The 20,068-nt window shown below is 44.4% G+C and overlaps 1 protein-coding gene across 1 annotated transcript in view; it reads right to left on the bottom strand.

Moving 5' to 3' along the window:
• Positions 1-823: 823 nt before the first annotated feature.
• ELK4 (ETS transcription factor ELK4) overlaps positions 824-20,068 on the bottom strand; it is a 21,903-nt gene continuing 2,658 nt past the window's right edge. The window contains exons 2-5 of the mRNA XM_083812517.1: positions 13,966-14,181; positions 11,654-12,577; positions 10,373-10,489; positions 824-9,084 (exon numbers count right to left, since the gene is read on the bottom strand). Coding sequence (XP_083668643.1) covers positions 8,986-9,084; positions 10,373-10,489; positions 11,654-12,577; positions 13,966-14,172 — 1,347 coding nt within the window. The 5' untranslated portion in view covers positions 14,173-14,181 and the 3' untranslated portion in view covers positions 824-8,985. The remainder of the gene's footprint in view (positions 9,085-10,372; positions 10,490-11,653; positions 12,578-13,965; positions 14,182-20,068) is intronic.

Raw genomic sequence — 20,068 nt, 5'->3', positions numbered from 1 at the left:
GCTTCTGTAGAAATCCTCTCAGGAATGGTTGTCTTGTTGAGCTGATGCTGTATACATAAACCCAAATGCACTCTAGGTCAAAGCAGGAAGGAGGATAAACACAGTTGAATTTGGGGCTTAACTCATCCCTACACTTCAGGAGCCCTCCTGCCTCACATCCAGTGCAGTGTGTGCTGTAATTCTTCTCTAGAGCCACAGGATGCCACTGTAATGCTCCTGGAGACAGCTGGGATGAAAAGTAAGTGGTGTACTGCAAAGCCCAATCGCAGCAAAAATAAATAAATAAATCTGTTATTAATAGAGACCCTCCCACTATGACAGCATTCTCTCCATCTCTGTACAGAGGAAATGAGCACGAAACAATAAACTGAGGGAGTTTATTTAGAAAGACATCTATGCAGATTACATTTATATCATACCAGGCGCTGTCAGCTATTTGAAAAAAACAAAACACGTCTTACGATGTCCTTGCAGATGGACGATACCTAGCGAAATGCTATTTCCAGGACAGTGCTTCTTTTGATAGAAGTGTACGTGATAATTCAGATTTCCACTTTGCCATTAGCATTAAATATGGAAAGGAGCCACTCACTGGGGGGAATGGTACCTGCTCTGGCACAAAGACTGCGTGGCACCACAAAGCCAGCAGCAGCAGCTCTGTCTCTGTCTCCATTCAAGCAAAAAAGGGAGGAAGCCTGCGCTTCTGTCAACAAGACAGGTTAGCTCGAGGTCTGATGAACTCCCTCACTATCACAGAGCAAGCCACCCTGCAGCTGTCACTTTCAATTTCCTCCACTGAAAAAAACAGTCAAAAGATCAGGAACTTTGTTAAAAATATTTATTTAAAAAAATACAATTGTTTTGCATGTCTGGTTGCACATAACTATTAACATATGATTGACTTGAATAATTTGCTACAATGCTTTTTTAAAGCCAGCTTGCATTATACAAAGCAAATCCCTCTGTCAGTTCTTACATAAAATAGTTTTCTTTAACTATTCCCACCCCATTTTTAAAAAAAGATTGCAATACATTGATTTTTTTTTTTTTGCACAAAAATTGAAGCAATAGAAAAGTCACCTGATTTCTCAGGAAAGACCTTCATTATGTTTGAATAAAAACTGCCAATATGCCACTCTTGAAAAGTAGGATTAGTTACTTTGAAGTGTCAATACAGTGCACGTCCTCCAAAGTAAGTTTTGCATCATAGAACTTTGCCCTCCAAATTCTAGTCAAACCTGAAATGTGTTCAAATAACTGCATATCTGCGATAATCAAGTTGATCAGACTTTTTTTTCAATATGATATCAACATGCTGAAGGTCTTCCTAATATGTTATCTTGGAAGGTTAAATAAAAGCAAATTTAGTAACACTGAACAATTACTGAAAACTTTGGCTATTTATGTACTTGCATTACATACCAGCATTTTTTTAAAACACAATGGCATTAAGATACTCTTATAAGTTTTTTTTCTTTTTTCTTTTTTTCAAAAAAAAAGTTCGACTGAGAAGCTACTCTCTCACAGGCAAGTTTACCCAACTGTAAGAAGAGCACCAAAGCGGTGTAAGGTTACAGTTGGCTCTAAAAGTCCATGTCTGGAGTAAGTCTCCACTGTAGGAAGCCAGCAGATGTTTGCTATAACACGACTTGCTTTGTCTCTCAACTCAGTACTATATATGCATATTAAACGCAATTCTGTTCTGGAAAGAGTAACTGAAAATGTTATTTGCTGACCTCAATACCATTTTTACTTAAAGTAAAGTAAAATCAAATCCATTTCAGAGTTAAAGAGTTAACTTACATGATTGTCTCCACAGTCTGCCCCAAGCAGAAATGTCAGAGCTGCTGTAGCATTGAAAATACTGCAGACGTCATCCCGCTGATTTACAGAGAATCCAAATTAACCTAAAAATTCACTTGAGGAGTAACACTAAAGGCATCAGAAAATCACTTTCCAAAACAGATATGCACTTTAAACAGAACGACGACTGTCACACGTTACCACAGCTGATTGGGTTGCTGAAGCTCTCTAAAATTTAGCTTAACCTTCTCTCCCTGGCTCTCTCTGAGCCACGGACAAAAAGCTGCAAGGACCAGATTCTCAGCTGGTGTAAGTCAGAGCAGTTCTGATGAAGCCAAGGGATCTCTTCCCTTTTACAAGCTGCTGGCATACGACTCACGTCTGCCATCAGCTCACACAGCGATTCTCACATTCCCAAGACAAAGTCTTGTGCTGGTTAACTGTCCCTAGTCAGAGTCATTTCAGTCGCAGATTAACTCCAGCTGTCCTAACATACATTAGAGGAGACAACCACTATCCTTACCATACATGTCACTTAAATTTTCCCGTTTATGCATCTCTATTATTAAGAATATACTTCTCAGCTATAAAAACAGAGGGGTTGGGAGAGATAAGCATTAAATGTGCTACTGTACTTATCACAAAACACTGTGACGTACATAAGGCCATCTGGTAACACTGCAACAGAATACAAACAAGATTTTCAAAGGGAGTTTTAGAATACATTTTTTTTTAACTACAATGAATAATCTCAACCCTGTTCACAGAGAATTAACGTTAAAACTAGTACATCATATATATAAAACTCTGTGCAACTGAATAACAGCAGAACAAAAAGTCAACACAATTCTATAAAGCAGTTTCAAAGCCTGAAGATTTAAGACATGCTAGCCAAAAAAAACCACAATGCATCTCAAGGAGCCTAGAGCAAACCCAGGTATTGTAACCCCCCCCCCAGCACACAGCACACACTAGGAACCATGCAGAAGCCATCCTCAAAGCCTTCCTGTGTTAAAAAAAAAATAAAAAAAGAAGGAAAACAAAACAAAACAGCTTCCAGTTATTAGTACAGCACTGTTGCATGTACTGCCCAAGGACTGAGGTGGGCTCCAAACACACTGCCTTCCAGCCTCTCGGACTGCACTGCTTACAGTTCATTCGGTGTCTCCATTAAAAGACCCCTGTTTTCCAAAGGTTGCTAATTATACCGTTACCCTCTCACCCTGCCAAAATCCCTACTTTGAGATGAAAACCTTCTGCAATGCGTGGTCTCAACAGAGAAGTGTTTCAGGGGAAAGAAAAATCCAAATTGTCGTTCCATTAATACAAAATTATTCAAAGATACAGTTAAGACACTTTTATAGAAGACGTGGCATACAGCAATGTCAAAGATGCGTTTAAAAATAACCTTTGGCAAATACTTAGCCCACACCATGGTAAAATTGATTTGAGTACTTAAAAAAAAATAAAAAAAAGGGAAGGAAAGGAAAGAAAAAGCCCTCAAAAGCCTCAACAGCATGTGCAAAACATTTAAAAGTGGCAACTGCATAGTGCAGTATTTGCTCTGAGTGTACACCGTAAGCATCATTTACACAAATCTGAAAGCCAGAGCACATACCGAACACACATCCTCTCGGGCAGTGACTGTGTGCACACGGACGTTCAGAAGACGAGAGCTATTCCAGTCTCAGTTAAACAACGCACACAGCAAACAAGTCTTCAGCTGTAGAAGCATGCTTTTTAATCAGATGCCTGGAATAGCTCCACAAAGTCTTCACCAACATTCTTTGGAAGGGAAGGGTAAACAAAAATCAATTCTAGTCAGTTCTACTGTTTTCTATAGAATAATTTATATGAAGCTGACATCTCGCTATCTGAAAAGGGAAATACATTAGCTTACACATCCAAGCAGAAACATTGGGCCCTGCCCAGTTTTCTTACCTTACAGGTCACTTTATTTTTATTTTTAAAAGTATGCTCATGGTCAGAAAAGCTGCATCCTCCAAAAAGAATCAACGTTCTGCAGTGAACATATTCTCCCTTAATTTTGTTTGCTCTTTGTACAAAAGCAAGAATAACATTCCTCAGTTCAAAATCTGCAAGACACCCAAAACCAACGCTTAGCCTTTCTGCTTTAGGCGGTACCAAGACAGGCAGAAGGTCTGATAATGATACTCAACACAAAGTAGAAATATGGCAGCACCGCCGTTCCTGTGGCTTTGTAGTTCCTATATTACATCCTTATGACTAAAAGCAGGCTACAGAGAAAAGATTTGGTTCTGTTTTCAGAAATATTTCTGTCCAGAACCAGCTTTATAAAGGGGTCCTACAGAGTCAATGCTATTCGCTCAAACTACGTGGAATGCCATGTTCACAGATGTCAATCCAAGAAAGTCTACTGCAGTAATAGCCCTGAAGAATTGTGTAAAACAACTGTCACTGCATTTCATCCTTTAATCTTCACCTGACAGCCTCAGATTTCAGGAGATCAACTCCAGCATGTCACATATTAACCATCACTCATCTAGATGGCAATAGCCAAAGGCTTCCACATTAAGCAGATTTCCTAACGCTGTTCAGACTAAACAGCAGCCATTGCCGATTACTGTTTAATTAAATTCAAATCAAACCATAAAAATTCCTGTTTAGGCAAGACACACTATACCTCATTAAAGCACCCCAAATAGCTTCTAAGCAACACGATTACAATTTTCATGTACTTTCAACTTAGCTGCTGAGTGTAAGATCCCGTGGTGCTCGGGCTGCCTGTCCGCAATACCATGCTCCGTCATTTTTAAGACAAAATAAACCCTCCATACCTAGGACCCGAGAGGCCAGACGGTATGTAATATTTCTTACACAGGAGAACTAAGGAACAAAACAGAACAAAATTGTTATGGACACCCAAAACTCAAACATCAAGTTTTAAAATACCTGTCAACTTCGACAATGTTCCTTAACTACTGATGTAGTTTATTTCATAGCTGACAATACCAAGATAGCCTCTTGATACAACACTGAGATGTGTCTTGTAAACAAGTATGCATTAAAAATGGAAGAGGTTAAATTGTATAGTAAAAGTTGAGTACATACAAAAAAACACTATAAAACAGTAGCAAAAAGTAACTAAAAGATAAATGAATAAACCATGGGTAGCCAACAGATTGTCAGCACTGTAGGTTCCAAACTCAGCACTAGAATAATGCTACCAAAGTGGACCAGAACTCTGCTTGTGCTCACCTGAGAAACTGCATCGATGCGCTAGGCTAGCTCTTTTATCCGGTCTCAACCTGCAGAACCTCTCGCATGGAAGTTGAAGTCATGAGGGAATCTGACATTAAACAGGTCGGCGTGTTGAAAAGCTTGTGAAGGAAGATATGCACATGAGCAGCCTTCACTGTGGTTAAAATGAACACTATGAAAACCAAGAAGAATCTGTTTGTTGGATATCTGAGGTTTGAAAACATATTAGAGGGAGAAACTATCCCAAACAAACTGCTGAATAGCCAAAGCTTTCCATATTTTAATTCCCACTCCGTTACACCAAAGATGCATGGATACTGAAGTCTTAGGACACTCTAAGTGAATACAACGAATTCTCCAATTTGAGGAATTTCATCACTTCCTGACCTATTGCAAAATGCAGTTTGAATGTGCCAAAGACAGTGCATAGGAATTACATTCAGCTGTCACTGCTGAAGACCAATTTCTGAAACAAGGTTCTAGACTTAAGCTGCTAAGAAAAAAACCTTTCTTCCATCACCCTCATTACTAGGATCACATTCTCTGAAAATGGGTAAGACAGAACAGGGACAGTTCTCTAAACGTAGGCTGTTATTAACACGTTTCTGCTTTCCACGGATTGTCTCTGCTAGCAGCACACATTGCTAGTGGCATCCTGACGGTTCAGGATCTCAAAAAAACAGACGTAGCACAGACAGCACCAGCAGCGCAAGCTTTGCAACTCTGCAGTACTATTATACAGCAGCAATGACATTTAAAAGAGATTTCCAGAAGCGAGGCAGATGTTCAGCTTCCATGCTCATCCAGTCTAATTCTACCACCATCTATGAATTAACCGATGCAAATACTACCAAGCATTCGACAATACCACAGTTACTTCAGCAACATGAATTGTAACGTAATAAAATGTTTCTGTAATGCTGCACTATTTTTAAAACCAACACGGTACTATACCCATACTACAGACTGCTAACATGATAATTAAAAGAGAGCCTATATTAACCCCCACCTTCCCTACACTAAAACCAAGCTGCAAACTGCTCCTGCAGTGAGCCAGCAGAGTACCAGCAGTTCACACAACCAAGCTCCGAGGATGTCACAGCGACACTGTGCTGTCAGGAACGTGATCCAAAAAAGCTGGCAGTTATACACGTATTAGTAAATGTCCTTTTAATGAGGCAGCATATATACAAGACACTATTATTTTAAGTGACCTGAAAGTTACAGTGGGGAAAACAGGAGCGAACTTCTCTCCCACCTCACCTCGCCTAGTCTTGCTTTTCCAACTGCCTCCTGAGATTATAATCCTATGTGGGACCTTTATTTTCCAAGGCAGGTGCCCAAGCAAAAGCAGTCACCTTCTCATGTCATCCGTCAGGAAGTTGGGACTTCACCAGATCAAAGCCAACACATCCAGACTGCGTTTCACACTCTCTGAAGAAGGTATTCCTGAAGGTGAACACGTATTTCAGCCACCAGCTGTGGCAGTGCAAGCTTATGCAGCTACTCGGAGAAGAGCATGAAACCAGGCCAAGCAAAACTGACGAGCTACATTAGCATTTGGTTCTCTTGCATACCTATGCTGAAAGTGATACAGTTTACAAAAAAATAAGTGCATGTGTGCACATACACAACTTTTAAACAAAAACTTGGCTTTTCTCCATAGGGGACAAGGAAAGGGAAGCAATTAAATTGCAAGTCTTTAGTGCTCATTAGTTATTTTTAAACTCTAATCCTAGTCTGCAATGTTGCTCTCAAATCCACACACACAGTGGGCATAAAATTGGCCAACCTAAAACAACCATTAAAAGTGCTGCTATTTATATATAGCTATATATATTTTCTAGAGCAAACTCATAAGCTATCATGCAAACCAGAAAATTCCACATGCCTGCTCTTAACTATGATCTGCAGGTTTCTTTCTGCATTTAAAAAAAAAAAGTCAATATTGCACATTGTCATTTTAAGAGCCACTGGCACAGGAACTTTATCCTGCATCTGCTGATGTGTAAAACGCGAAGCAGTGTCGTGCCTCTGACGTGACGGCCAGGAAGACAGTTCGCTACGTGAGCTCGCGCCCTGCTATCTGCACCCCAAGATAGGCACACTCTTTTCTCTCACCTCCCACCAGGCAGAGGACTTTCTGGATGAACAATGCCCAAAAAGCAACTCCATTACACCCACCCAAGGCTAGGGCGCCCTACCGGGAACGTACTAAGTGGTTTACATATTTCAATGCTAGAATATACAGAGAGAAAATCACTGCAGTAAATTAAGTCTTGGGTATTGTCATACGTATGCTTTAAAGTGAATTCAGAGTCCACAAAAGTGGCAAAAGGAAAACTCTGGGAAGGCAGAGCTCACCACTCACCCACCAGACAGGTGCACTAGAGCAGGAAGCACGCTGCCAGCTCCTCTTGCTGTAAAGGTACAATCTTTTTTCACTGCTCATCAAAACCTCAAAGACGGGCAGTGAGGATACCGAAGGAAAGAGATGGTCCCCATCTGTTTTCTAGTGGGTGTTTTTATCCATATGTCACCAACTCACCACACGTATGTGGGTAGCAAACCGAAGTTGCTGCCTGACAGCAGAGACCCAAAGTGGAAGGGCACAGAGCTCGGTGCCAGCAGACCAAGACATCCAGCCTCTGAGGGGGCCGTGCGAGGAGAGTCCCTCTTCTTTCATTCCTCACTTCTCTTAAAAGGCCTCCTGAGGTTTAAAAATCTAAGTACAAATTTCATTTCGTCAGTGGTTCAAATGGCTCTGGAAACTGATCCTGTATTCATCCACACACACGGCCACCAAGGAAAGAAAAGCAAGCGCAAATTTACAGTAAGGTTGATACGCCACGGTACCTCTCTCAACTAGCTGTATGCACTAAGCCTAACATTTTTGGGGTCTGAGTGCTTCCTCGTATAAAAAAAGCAATAGATGTAAAGCAAAACTCGAGATAAGAGCTGGGAGAAGAGGAGCTTCTCCACTTCACCTGTGGGAAAAGAGCAGTAACGTTAACGTTCAGACGTTAGTGTTCTCACCCACGGCTTGGGTCTGATAATCGCGCATCAGGCAGCAACCTCACGTAACAGATACACCCTCAAACCTCACGTAAATCCATCACGCTGCTGATCTAGCAGTGAGATTACAGGCTTTAGAACAGGTCTCTGGCACAAGAAATGTTTGGACTTCAGCATTCAAACTTTCTGAGAACTGAAAGGAACTAATCCCACCATTCGTTTGTCCCCAGGCCTTGCCTCCTCACCGAAGGGAGGGCCAGGAAGCATCCAGAAGGCAGCCAGGCCACTTCTCCGAGAGGCTGGACTGTCTGTGTACAATGCCATTCAAAAATTGTTCATATCTGAGTAACGCAATCATCGAGTATTCCTTGAAAATTTCTCCCTGCAAAGAGACAAGACGTTTGTACAGCAGATAAGACGCGGGCTGTTTTGTTGCTGCAGAAGTTATCAGGCCCCAAGGCAAAGCCGAGTGCACACACACCCCCTTCCCAAGCATTTCCTGGAATGCCAGCTTCGATCGCGATTAGATTTCTTCTTGCCAAGCACAGGAAGCAGAAGAACAGAGGTTTTCCAAGAGTCACAGAGAAAAGACTTCTCTGATACCATTTACTGCAATCAGTGCAGAGTCAGTTACTGCAACACCAACTGAAACTCCCTTTATCCATAGTGAAGTCTTCCAAACCAAGGAGGGAAGAGAAGAGACCGGAGCTTCAGCTCCTATTAAGGCGTTTGCATATACATTCCCAATCTGGGTCTTCAAAAAACAGGAATTTTGCAAAAAAGGCATTTTATCTGGGAATGGCAAAAACTATGACTTGATAATCTCTGTGGAATTATAAATTGCTCGTTTAAAAAACATGGTTAAATATAAGTGTCATAATCTTTCCCTTGCTTGCCAATATGTCCTTTCCATGAGTTCATGTGCTATGTCTTCTGCAGATCAGGGGAAAATGGGCCAGGGGTAGAGGGTCCATCCAGTCCAGACAGAGTAAATGGGCCATGACTGTTCAGCACTGATGGAAACTAAGAGACAAAACAAAAATGAGTAAGGAAGAGGCTATTTTGACTTACTGTTCCTCTCATATCTGTGCATGTAGAAGCTCCCCCAGAAACAAACTAACAAAAACTCGCAAATAATCTTCTTGTCTTCCCCAAGTAATTGACTTTTAAAATGCTACTGCATCACAGATAGCTGGATTTGTGCAACTGCAACCAGCGTCACCAGACAGACCCAGTCTGCAGCCTCTGCGCTGAGCACTGCCTATCTCCTAAACTAATAAGGTCACAAGACAGGGACTTTATAGAGGTTGTTGAGAAACCACGTTCTACATTGTTCCTCAATTAATTACCAGCTATTTATAGAGGAAAAGGTCCAACGCATTTTCAGACCTAGCTGTTTATTGCCTATCCTGACAGTACACATAAGGTACTTCCTTCATCTCCATGGAGATGTCAGATATAAACCCAAAAGACAAGCAGTTAAAAATTTCACCCTCTGCCTATGCAGACTCAGGCAACAGATAGAGGTACTCCAATTCCCAAGTAGAGCAAAATCAAAGGTAATTACAGCTAAAGACTTTATTTTCTTAATTTAGAAGGCTTTTTTCTTTTTTAATCTTATATGAATAAAAATATTTACTGAAAACAATGAAGCGGAGAATTTCTTAACCATAAAAGATAGAATAATACAGAGCATACACAAAATGTGCTACATACTGCCACAGAGATCACACACAGAGCCTCCCTTCTTACTAGTGCTGAGGTTTAATTAATGTCCTTCAAAGGAAGAGGCTGTTAACAAACTATTAAAAGAACCACGAGAGAATAGCAAAATTCCACTTCCAGGAAACTCTTAACCCGTGAAGTTATAAGGAGGCAAGTTTTACAGGAACGGCAGACTTAAAAAACATAATTTAACTACAGCAGATTGCTATTAATTTAGAACATTTCTGAAACAACAACATTTACAATATACTTAAACAAAACGGGGTAAACATCCACTAAGATTAAACTTGCTCTCAAAAGCTAACATGGGAATAGAAAACAAAGATGTCTATTTTGTTTCCACTGGGTACAAAATGACTCCTTGAATTCAAGGAAACTGTCAAGCGACTTTTTAGTACTTTAAACTTGGAATAACTAAGCAACCAAGTATGAACTATTCCCTGAAATGCTTACTTGCCTTATTAAGCAGCAAGTATTACTGCCTAAACCTGCCATTGGATTTTTGGGGTAACAGATCCCAGCAGGTCTTCTGAAGAAGGAGGCATTGGTTAAGTGAAGGTCAATCAGAGAGATTGGCTGAACTTACCTGAAAGAGTGTGTTAGCACCTTGCAACCTTGCAGGACTGAGAGGAGCAACCGGGCTTAGGGTACTCCAGAAATGAATACTGGAGAGCAAGGGACTTGGGGTCAGCAAGATGGGAGTCTGCAAAACACATGGAGACAAGTCAGTTGTTTGAAACCTGCACTGAGTAATAGATAGCACATGGAAAGCTCGCCACAATAATGAGCTCCTACAGCTGCGGAGGGCTGGATCCAAATTTCAGAAACTCCCCTTCTCTCCTTCCGCTTCCTCCCACCTTCTCCTCCTCCTCCCTTCAAGCCCCACAACAGCAGCAGTCATCGGCTCTCCCTCCCCTTTCTCAGCAATTGGCCCTCTTCTCCCAGCAGCTGCCAAATCCCGCGCACAGCAAATTGGCCTCTCCTGCAATTCAGTACACAGCACCTGCAATGACTTGGGAAAACTCAGCCTATGAATTTAATGTGAGTAGGCAGTGGGCATACACATGGTCTGGGTGACACTGGTGATGTAAGCCACAATGAAATAAATTCACATCCAGCTTCTGAGTGCTCTGGATGTTCCAGGTTCGCCAGCCAAACACTTCGAGGGGCGCCAGAAGAGCAGCTACACTTGATTTTTCCCCCCCACCTTCAGCCAGTTCAGTTTTCTATCAGCGGTTTCCCTGCAGTTTCACTCCAATTTATTACAGGAAGGAGATTAAATATATACAGAACAATATAACAGCATAGTTGGATTCGGTTCTCTTCCAAATTTTCCAGGAGGAATGAAAGCTTTCCTTTCCCACACAGCGGTAACAACCAAATTCTGCAGCCACTCTTACCACCGTTAACTCACATTACTCTGGTCTGAAGTGAAAGGCTACTGAATCAAGTGAGAGAACTCGGCAAACAAACACCTCAGTGGTTAGCTATTTTAAAGCATTTTCAGAATCAGCCCAAAGGGCAGGGTTTAGGGTTTTTGAAATAATTCAGTGTCACTTTGGGAAGATTTACAAAGGATCCTACTGGTGCTGGGCTTTGCCTTCCCCATGCTAACACCGTACAGATGCGTATAGCTGACGTGCCACTTGGACACACTTTGGGGTGAGAGCTAATGAAGATTATGAATAAAATTTCTGTTTTATAAGAAAATGGAAGTAATGTCATGGGTTTCAGAGCTCCCAAATACCATCTACTGGCTTTTAACTTTCCATTTGCCCTCGCTTACTGTTAAAAAATATAACCATTACTCTTTAAACAAAAAAAAAGGAAAAAAAAAGAAAAGAGGTGGCGGGGGTAATTCGGTTACCTGAGAGAAAAGTGCTGGAGTAAGAGAAGCGGTGGGGAGAGAAGGGCTCAGTATTCCCAACGGACTTGGATCACTGCCTGTAATGACGAGAGTAGGAGCCAACTCCAGCCCTTTGGGTTTTTTAGATCTGGAGAGATGATTGGCAAATTCCTTCTCCAGCACAGATGAATCCTGCTCTTTGGGCTCTGGGGATTGATGCTGAAGGCTCTGAGCCTGCTCCAGCTGCTGCGAAGCCACCGACTCTATGTCCGTGTCAATGTCCAGGTCAGGATTAGAACTCAGGGGGGGCGAAGGGGGAGTGGAGGGAACTTGCAGAGTGGGAGAAACCGAGGATACAGGCGGAGTTGGGGTGAAGCTGGTGGTTAAGTTTGGCAAAGGTGCTGGAGCTTCAGGGACAGTTAACTTGGGTAGAACGAGAGTCTCCAAGGTCTGGAGAGTTTCTTCTGATCCCATGGAGAGAGAGGATGCAGCCGAAGGGGCAGAAGCGGTGGAAGTGGCAGAGACCGTTGAAGTGGTAGCGACCAGGGGGACAGAGGACGGCTTTTTGGAGGGCATGGTTACAAACTTGATGACAGACGGTGTTGGATCCTGAGCGGGTTTCTTCTCTGTCAGTTTCTCGGCTGGATTCTCAATCTTGATGGACCTGAAGAGTTTTACACTGGAAGAGTTCAGGGAGTTCAGCGTAAAAGAGGAGTACAAGCCTGAGTGGATATAGTCATTGCGGCTGGAGGACTTAGCACATGACTGAGACTTCTCCTTCCCACAGTTTTCCACATCCTTTGGAGCACTGCTAACTTCCGCAAAACCAGTCATTTCAGGGTCTCCTTCTATACGGCCCACGACAAGTGGATCCATATTTAAAATCTCCGGATAAGAAACAAACTTGTATACAAACTTCTTACCATTCACTTTTTTAATGATATTCTGTGGGTAAGAAGATATATATTTTTAGCCCTTCAGATTAATTTTCTTGCTACAAACATTGCCTAAAATAGACTGAGGAATTAAATAGTTGGTAGTCTTTCACTGAAAATTGTTTCTATTTATTTTAAAATACACACTGCATTCTTGCAATTTAGTTATCCCACCAAAGCATCGTTTCCAGAGCTCACAGACAGAACACTAGAGCAGGTGAACTTACCCCGACCTTAAATGTACTAACAGCAGCCTTAAAACTGCAGAACAATTCAGTTTACAATATTTTCAAAGATCAGCTAGGAAACAAAAGATACCCGTTACCCCCATAAAAGTTAAGATCATTGGTATGTGTGCAGTAAGTGCAATCTATCAAATCACATCACCCTTATTCTTAATAAGGTAATAGTAAAAGAAAGAAGCTGAACTGGTCAGCAGAGCGTAGGCTTATCAGCTTTTGCAATAGGCAAAGTAGCATTCATCAAACTTGGTTTGTTCCTAACTGCAATGCCACAAACAATTTGGGCCAAAGAATATTATTATTTATTGAACAATTGTTATTTCTGAGACCTCTTGGTATAAAGGCAGAGGTAAGGAAACCGTGCTACTCAATAATAAAAGACAAGCAACAAACCATACCCTACAAACTGACAGGTTCCTCAGGAACTGTTTTTGTGTTTCAATCCCGTACACCCACACAGTAACAGTTGTGGGATAAATGGCTTATCTAAAGGTTACCGAAATGAAGATCACAATCCCACACTGCGGTTCTAGTTCAGCTTTTTGACACTACACGTGCACTAATGAAAGGCTACTGCAAGTTCTTAGAAGACATTAGCTAAATAAGAGAAGCACCTTACTCTACTGGAATAAACTCAATATCCTTCTTAGGGGTGCATTTCTGAACACAAGGAGGAAAAGAAAAAGACTGGGCTGCCACACAGGAAATCCTTATTTTGATAGCTCCTTCGTAGAGACAATTACAGAAAAGGTCTCAAGGTGGTGCAACATTCACCATCTGGACCATCATTATCATTCTGTTGCTTAAATTGGAGTGTTGAAGATTTTAACACTTGCAAGGACACACATGTTCGGAGAAGGGTTGCAAAGGAGAACATTATTCAAAGAAGGATTCATACTAGCAAAGACACAAATCAAAGACGATAACATTTTGCACAAATGTATCTAGAACCTCGTAACATAACCACTGGGAGGAACCAAGTATGAGGATAAACAAAAGGCAAAAAAAGCAAGTCTAAACATAAACTAGTGCACCTCACTTAAGTCTGGGAGACAGAAGTGACACCTATCCCCTTGAAGAGAATGAAAAAGGAAACAAAGCTCATTAGGCGGGTAAGATGGATAAGGATTTCAGGTGGATTTATGGACTTTGTTACCTTCACATAATAGTATCTGAGAGCACGGCTGAGTTTATCATAGTTCATACTGGGCTTGTTCTTGCGGATTCCCCAGAGTCTGGCCACCTCCTCTGCCTGCAGCAGTTTGAACTCCCCGTCGTTGGAGGTCCAAGAGATGATATTCTTGTTCTGAGGCTCTTGCAGGAGTTGGAGGAGGAACTGCCACAGGGTGATAGCACTGTCCATAGCAGTAAGCTGAAATTCAGAAAGGCAGATAAGAGGCAACAGATTAGGACCGGTGCGTTTTCTGCATCTCCCTAGAAGGGGGTACGGGTGCAGAGATGTTATTTCCAAAGGCAGCAAGAGTAAAAATTATTAGTCACCAGTCGTGAAAGATGTTCCCTGCAGAACAGAGAGGCTGAGAGCCAACTGCTATCGTCTCCTCCCACATGTCAGTCCTTTTCACATGGGTTATATTTAGCCTCATTTAACTAAATCAGGTCACTTTGGGTAAGTTGCAATGAGTCATTATCCAAAAAAAAACACCAAAAAACCCACAGTTTCTAAGTTGTTTCATGTTCACCCATTCTGACTTGTACTGCTTTATAAAAAAAAAAAAAAAGCTCAGGTGCACTCAGGTAAAATCAAACACCCACACTCACCTCCTCCGTTTCTTACCTGCACCCACCTCCAGCCTCCGGGTCCTTAACAAGGCGGAGAGCGGATCAAGCAACTGCTTAGGCTACCTGGGGATGCCGCTGTGCAGAACAACTCAATTTTCCTTCATTCGTATTGCTGCTGTCCCTCCCAATCGACCCCCGGTCTCCCCTCAAACCTCCTCCTTTTCCCAAACGTCATCCCCGTGTTTTACAAGAAAGCAAGCTAAAAAAAGTAAATGAAATGATTTCTGATGCTGTCTTGGCTTTTCTCTTGATTCCTCTCGTGTCTTACCTACATGAGTCTTTTAGGCTGAGACTTCCTAGCACTAGTGCCTGCCCGTCGCTTCACCCACTGCCAGCACGGTTTTCCCACACTGGAGCTGTGGCTGAATAAAGTCACCGGGGGCAGACGAGGCGGCAGAGATGCCATCTCTCCCTGACCATATCTGACCGCGCGGAACAGCACTTCCACAGACGTTTTGGAGCAGAACGCAAATAATCCTGTCTGCACAGAGGAAGCATGAGGATAAGCTACGCTGCGAATTAACAGATCAAATTATATTAATGCAGTATCCCACATGGATTCCTTTAGTCCAGAACCGATTCTTTCTCGCAGAATCGCAGAGTGGCAGAGGTCGGAGGGACCTCTGTGGATCAGCTGCCCCAACCTCCCTGCTCAGGAAGGGTCTCCGACAGCCCCGTATCCAGGATCACGTCTGGGTGGCTTGTGAATATCCCCAGGGGAGACTCCCCAGGCTCTCCGGGCAGCCTGTGCCAGCCCTCCCCACTCTCCCAGCGAGGAAACTGTTCCTCACACAGATGGCTTCAACTTCTTCCACTGCAATAACAAGAAACCCGGCCACTGTGCAACAAGAGCCTTCACGGTGGATTACAGTGACGCTGTTTTGATATGTGTAACTGCTGGATTCCCCCCCAAACAAATCCCAGTAAAAAACCTATAGAGCACAGGGTTTCTCTGGGGGGGAGTCTGCAGCCCCAGCGACCAGACACCAGGCTCAGCACCGGCATCGCGCCCAGCCCCAGCAAGCGGGACCCACGCCCGCGCTGTCTGAGGTCCAGGCATCCGCAGGGCTAGGTTTAAGATCCAGGCGGCACTGCCAGCCAGTTCATCTGTTACCAAGGGCTTTTATTCCAACCTCGATACTGCCCAGCACTCACCCAGCCCTATATAAGGAAGAGAACCGGCTTCGTGTCAGAGCCTCCCGACTCACTCAGCCCTGTAAAAGGATTACTGCTGACAGCTCACACAGGACCGTGCATTCTTATTTAAATAAGGTGCCCCAGGGCAGGTGTTTTTTTGGGCAGAGCCCATCTCGTTGAGCCTATTTTTAAGACTACCTGCCTAATGGCACGCTTACGTGACTCCAGAGGGATGTTACATTGATCAAGCCAGCTAAATTGCTGCAATTACACGCAACAATCTCAAAATGAAGGACACCCACACCACCTTGTTATGCTGGCCTAAGGTGCTTTCCTCGTTAATTACCGCACGCATACAACTCCACGCTTGCCCAAATTAATTGCCGAGTACTCTAAGAAAACATCAGCTGCTGAGCCCAGTGCTTTGAGACTTCCCACAGCGCGCTGGGGAGCCGAAAGGCCCGGACCTCTGGGGCAGGGAACCGAATTCAATCCTTTCCAGGACTTTGACTTACGTTCACACTCACCAGGAACCTTTAATCTCGTTTAGTATCTGCCTGCTGGCACGGCCAGGGACGCGCGTGCCGCGGAGCACCACGAGCGGAGCCTCACTGTGCCGTCAGGATGATGCACACGCACGGCTGTTGTGCAGACATAAGGACTTGATTCCACCATTCTGCAGAGCTGTCAATACCCGCGCTAAGTGCTAACAGCGAAAGAGCAGGAAAATGAAGTTGAGTGATTATTCCCACGCTACATTTATCTGCAGCAGCTCCAAAGCCCGTAACAGCACTGCACCAACTAGCGCTGCCTGATGCAACGGGAGGTAATCACACAGAAATTAGATTAGCAGCAGAATTTCAGAGTGGCAGAGGTTTTTCTTCGCCTAAAAACCTGTGCAGATTTCATCCCCCAATTTCAATGCCATAATCCCACCGGTGTGCTTCCCTTCGGGAAGAAGTACTTTGCTGTTATCATCTCAAAGCTCACCAACTGCAGTCAAATGATTGCTAGACGAAGGCTGGTTTGCGATTGGGATACACGGTGCTGACCAAACTGTGTGTGCACAGCACCAAGTTCAGCAACACGGCCTGTGCCTGTAGTGACTGAAATGATATTAGATAAAGGATTTCAAAAAATCACCTTTCACGGTGATGTGCTACGCTGTTCTAAGGAGCACTGACCAAAATAATAACGTGGATGCTCTGCGCAGAGCTCACGGTGCCTGGGTCCCAAGCATTGCAGTTTTCTGGCTGGAAGAATCCTTCCCCAGGCAGGGGCACAGTTACCGACTGTACTGGCACGGTAATCAGCTGAGTTTCTAGCAATGTCTCTAGCATTTACAGGCTTTAGTGTTGTCATGATCCCTCCCATCACTTATAGGATATGCTGCACGTGGCCATCACCCTCCGCTTTATCAAGTCTCCATCAGACCCGTTCCCAACGAGGCAGGGCAGTTTTACTGACGGCCCGGCTGTCAGGGAACACAGGCAGAGAGCAGCGTGGTGCTGTTAAGGGGCAGGCTGTATTGCAGGTGAGAAGAATGAACATCCCTCTTTATTAAATATTTATTGTGCACGTGTACAGGAAACTACAGAGGTACCTCAGCGTCACTGGGAGTTTTTCCTGCAGACTATATCCAGCAAGGAGGGCCAGCAAATAACCCTCCCAGCTGGTTAAATCAATGGGCTCGCCCCTTTAGAGTCCAGGAGTAAGCTGCAACTGGGAGAGGGTAATACATATACAGGAGACAGCGCTGCAGGACGAATAAAGGCTCCTCTCATTTGACTTTATTAAACTTGCTTTGGTACCGCCTAAGAATACATCAAAGAACTGTTGCTTCTTCAGGAAAAAACAGGATTAGAAAAAAAAAACCCACCACACAAAATGTAAAATTAAAACCAGTACAGCCGAGTTGCGCACCTCGCTTTGTTTGATTTAAGAAAAACCAGGTACTGCATTAAAAAGTTCTTCCTTCTTCAGCACCGGGGGCAGATGGCAGCTGTCTCCTTCCACGAGCCCTTACCTCGCAGCCCCGAGGCCTCCTGAGCGGTGCCAGCGCCCCGTCTGACCCCAGCTCTGCAAAACACCTCCAGCTGCCGGGTGGCACTGGGCAGCCCAGCTTCTGTCCATACCCCAGCCCTTTTTAGGGCCACATGCTCAAAACTGTCCCCCTCCTTCCGCCCCAAGAGGGGCGGGAATTTGGCGGATCCTCTTGTCCTTTTGATTCAGCAAAACCCACTCCCCAGAAACGTTACGGGCTCGTTGATTACAGGAACTCAAAGGCATGGGGATGAGGAGAGGCACCCACCATCCCACTCCTATCCCCGCTAACAATGGCAAGGCGTTGCTTCTTGCATGATTTGTACGTAACGTTTCAGCTTCTTTCACATCTACGGCTCCTTTCATCAAAAGGCATCAATCTCCCAGCACAGCTCCCTGTCAGCATAAAAAGCCTCCTCGTTTGATTGCTTTTTCTTCGAGATGAATACACCAATAATTACAAGCACACCACTGCAAACTGCCTCCTTGCTGAAGGTTATTTTCCTTCTGAGAGTCCACGGAGAAAGACAAAGGTCTCATTTGAAAAGACAATGAGGGAATTAGGCAGCGAAGCAACGGCGCTGTTTATGACAACAGCCTTCCCACTTCTGCACCAGTTGAGTACGAGGAAAAAATAGTTGCTAGAGGCAGAGGGCAGTTATACTTTGTAATGAGCATGCTAAAATAGAGCACTATTATTGTCTTGAGATCTTCTCTGCCGCCTACAGCTGACCCTCGCAGCACACCGGGTAGCTGACGGAGTTTGGCTGCAGTTTGCTGAGCGCGCACGCTGCAGACCTGAGCGTGCTCGGGTGGCTGCAGCCTCTCTGAGGTTGCTGCAGCTTTGTCTGAGCCCTGACTTCACAGAGCTTCACGTCTACAAGAGCCAGGACACGAGATAGGCATCTTCTCGAGCGACTTCTCACCCACCTCGCCACAAGCCGCCTCGCACAATCCATGTGATTACAGAGCCTCCAGGCTCTGCCTCGCTGGGGGAAGGAGAGCGTGCGGTCACTGCGTGGCACAGCTTAGGAAGCGGCATATGATTTTACCGCGGCCAGCAGCTGTACTTACCGCTGCAGAACAAACCGAGGGGTTCGGCGCCCTCAGCTCGGGGGGAGAGGGGCACCCGCTACGCCCCGGTAGGCAGCAGCCAGCCGGGACAGGGCAGGCAGCAGGGGCAGCACCGGAGGGGCTCTGCCCCAGCCCCCCTTTCAACGCCTTCTGGCAGATTTCCTGTGCTTTGACTCAACACCGAGAGCAGCTCAGTAATCCCGCGCCTCGGTTTGTTCCCTTATCAGCATCTGCAGGCCGATGACTTTTCCAGATGGGCCGGTTACAGGAGGCAGCTCGACAACCCTGCCAGAATCCCCCCCCCAGAAGCCAAGGCCGGTGCAAAGGAGAGGGGAAGAAAAAGTGTCACAGCCCTTACGAGGGCAAAAATCCCTCCCAAGCACGTCAGGGGCACGCTTACAGCTGTCCAGACATTTACACAGAAGTGACACCTCACGAGCTGGCTGAGAGCAGCATAAAGCAGGAGACACGGGGTGACGGTGCCACAGAGGATGCTGCTTGAAGCCTGCCAGAACCGAATCAGTACCACCAATGTGCACAGCACCCTGAAAGCACCAAAATTCACCAGAAGAGAACAAAACCTCCCCCCAAATACTTCCATTTAATAAATAAATTCAAACAGCAATGATAATTTAGAGATTGTCTCGGGGTCCTCATGCTTAATGGTGCAAATCAGCCGTGCAGCGGGCCTGCAGGTGAGCAAATTAAATCCTTACACAATTGCAGGAAGCCGGACTCGCTGTGCACACACCACAGGGGCACCCTGCTCCCGCACAGCGAAGCTGAGCTGTTAGGGCTCCACTGTACAAAACCCTCCCCATGTTTTTTTTTAATAGCTGAAGATGGCCATGGTGTGTGAACAGAAGGAATTTGTAGACAATAACCCCTGTTCTGTTGCGCAATATTCCCGTGGAGACGAGGCTTTAGATGCTTGTTCCAGGAAATTAAAAAAAAAAAAAGGCAACAGTTTAGATTAAAGGAGGTTTTGGGAGGTCACAGGCCCAACCCCTGGTTCAAAACAGGGTTAACTTCAAAGGACCGTCAGGCTGCTCAGTGTCTCTGTCCAGCCAACAAAATAAGTAAGTATAAAGCTGCGCTATTCCCCTTATTCCTTTTATTTTACTAACGGGACGAGGAGCTGTAACATCACTAATGAACTATGCAATTAAGTGGTCATCAGCACGCAATCAAGCAACAATTTCATT

The sequence above is a fragment of the Anser anser genome (genome assembly GCF_964211835.1).
Source record: "Anser anser genome assembly, chromosome: 27".
NCBI lineage: Eukaryota > Metazoa > Chordata > Aves > Anseriformes > Anatidae > Anser > Anser anser.
The sequence above is the reverse complement of the archived record's forward strand: the minus strand, read 5'-3'. Positions and strand labels throughout refer to the sequence as shown.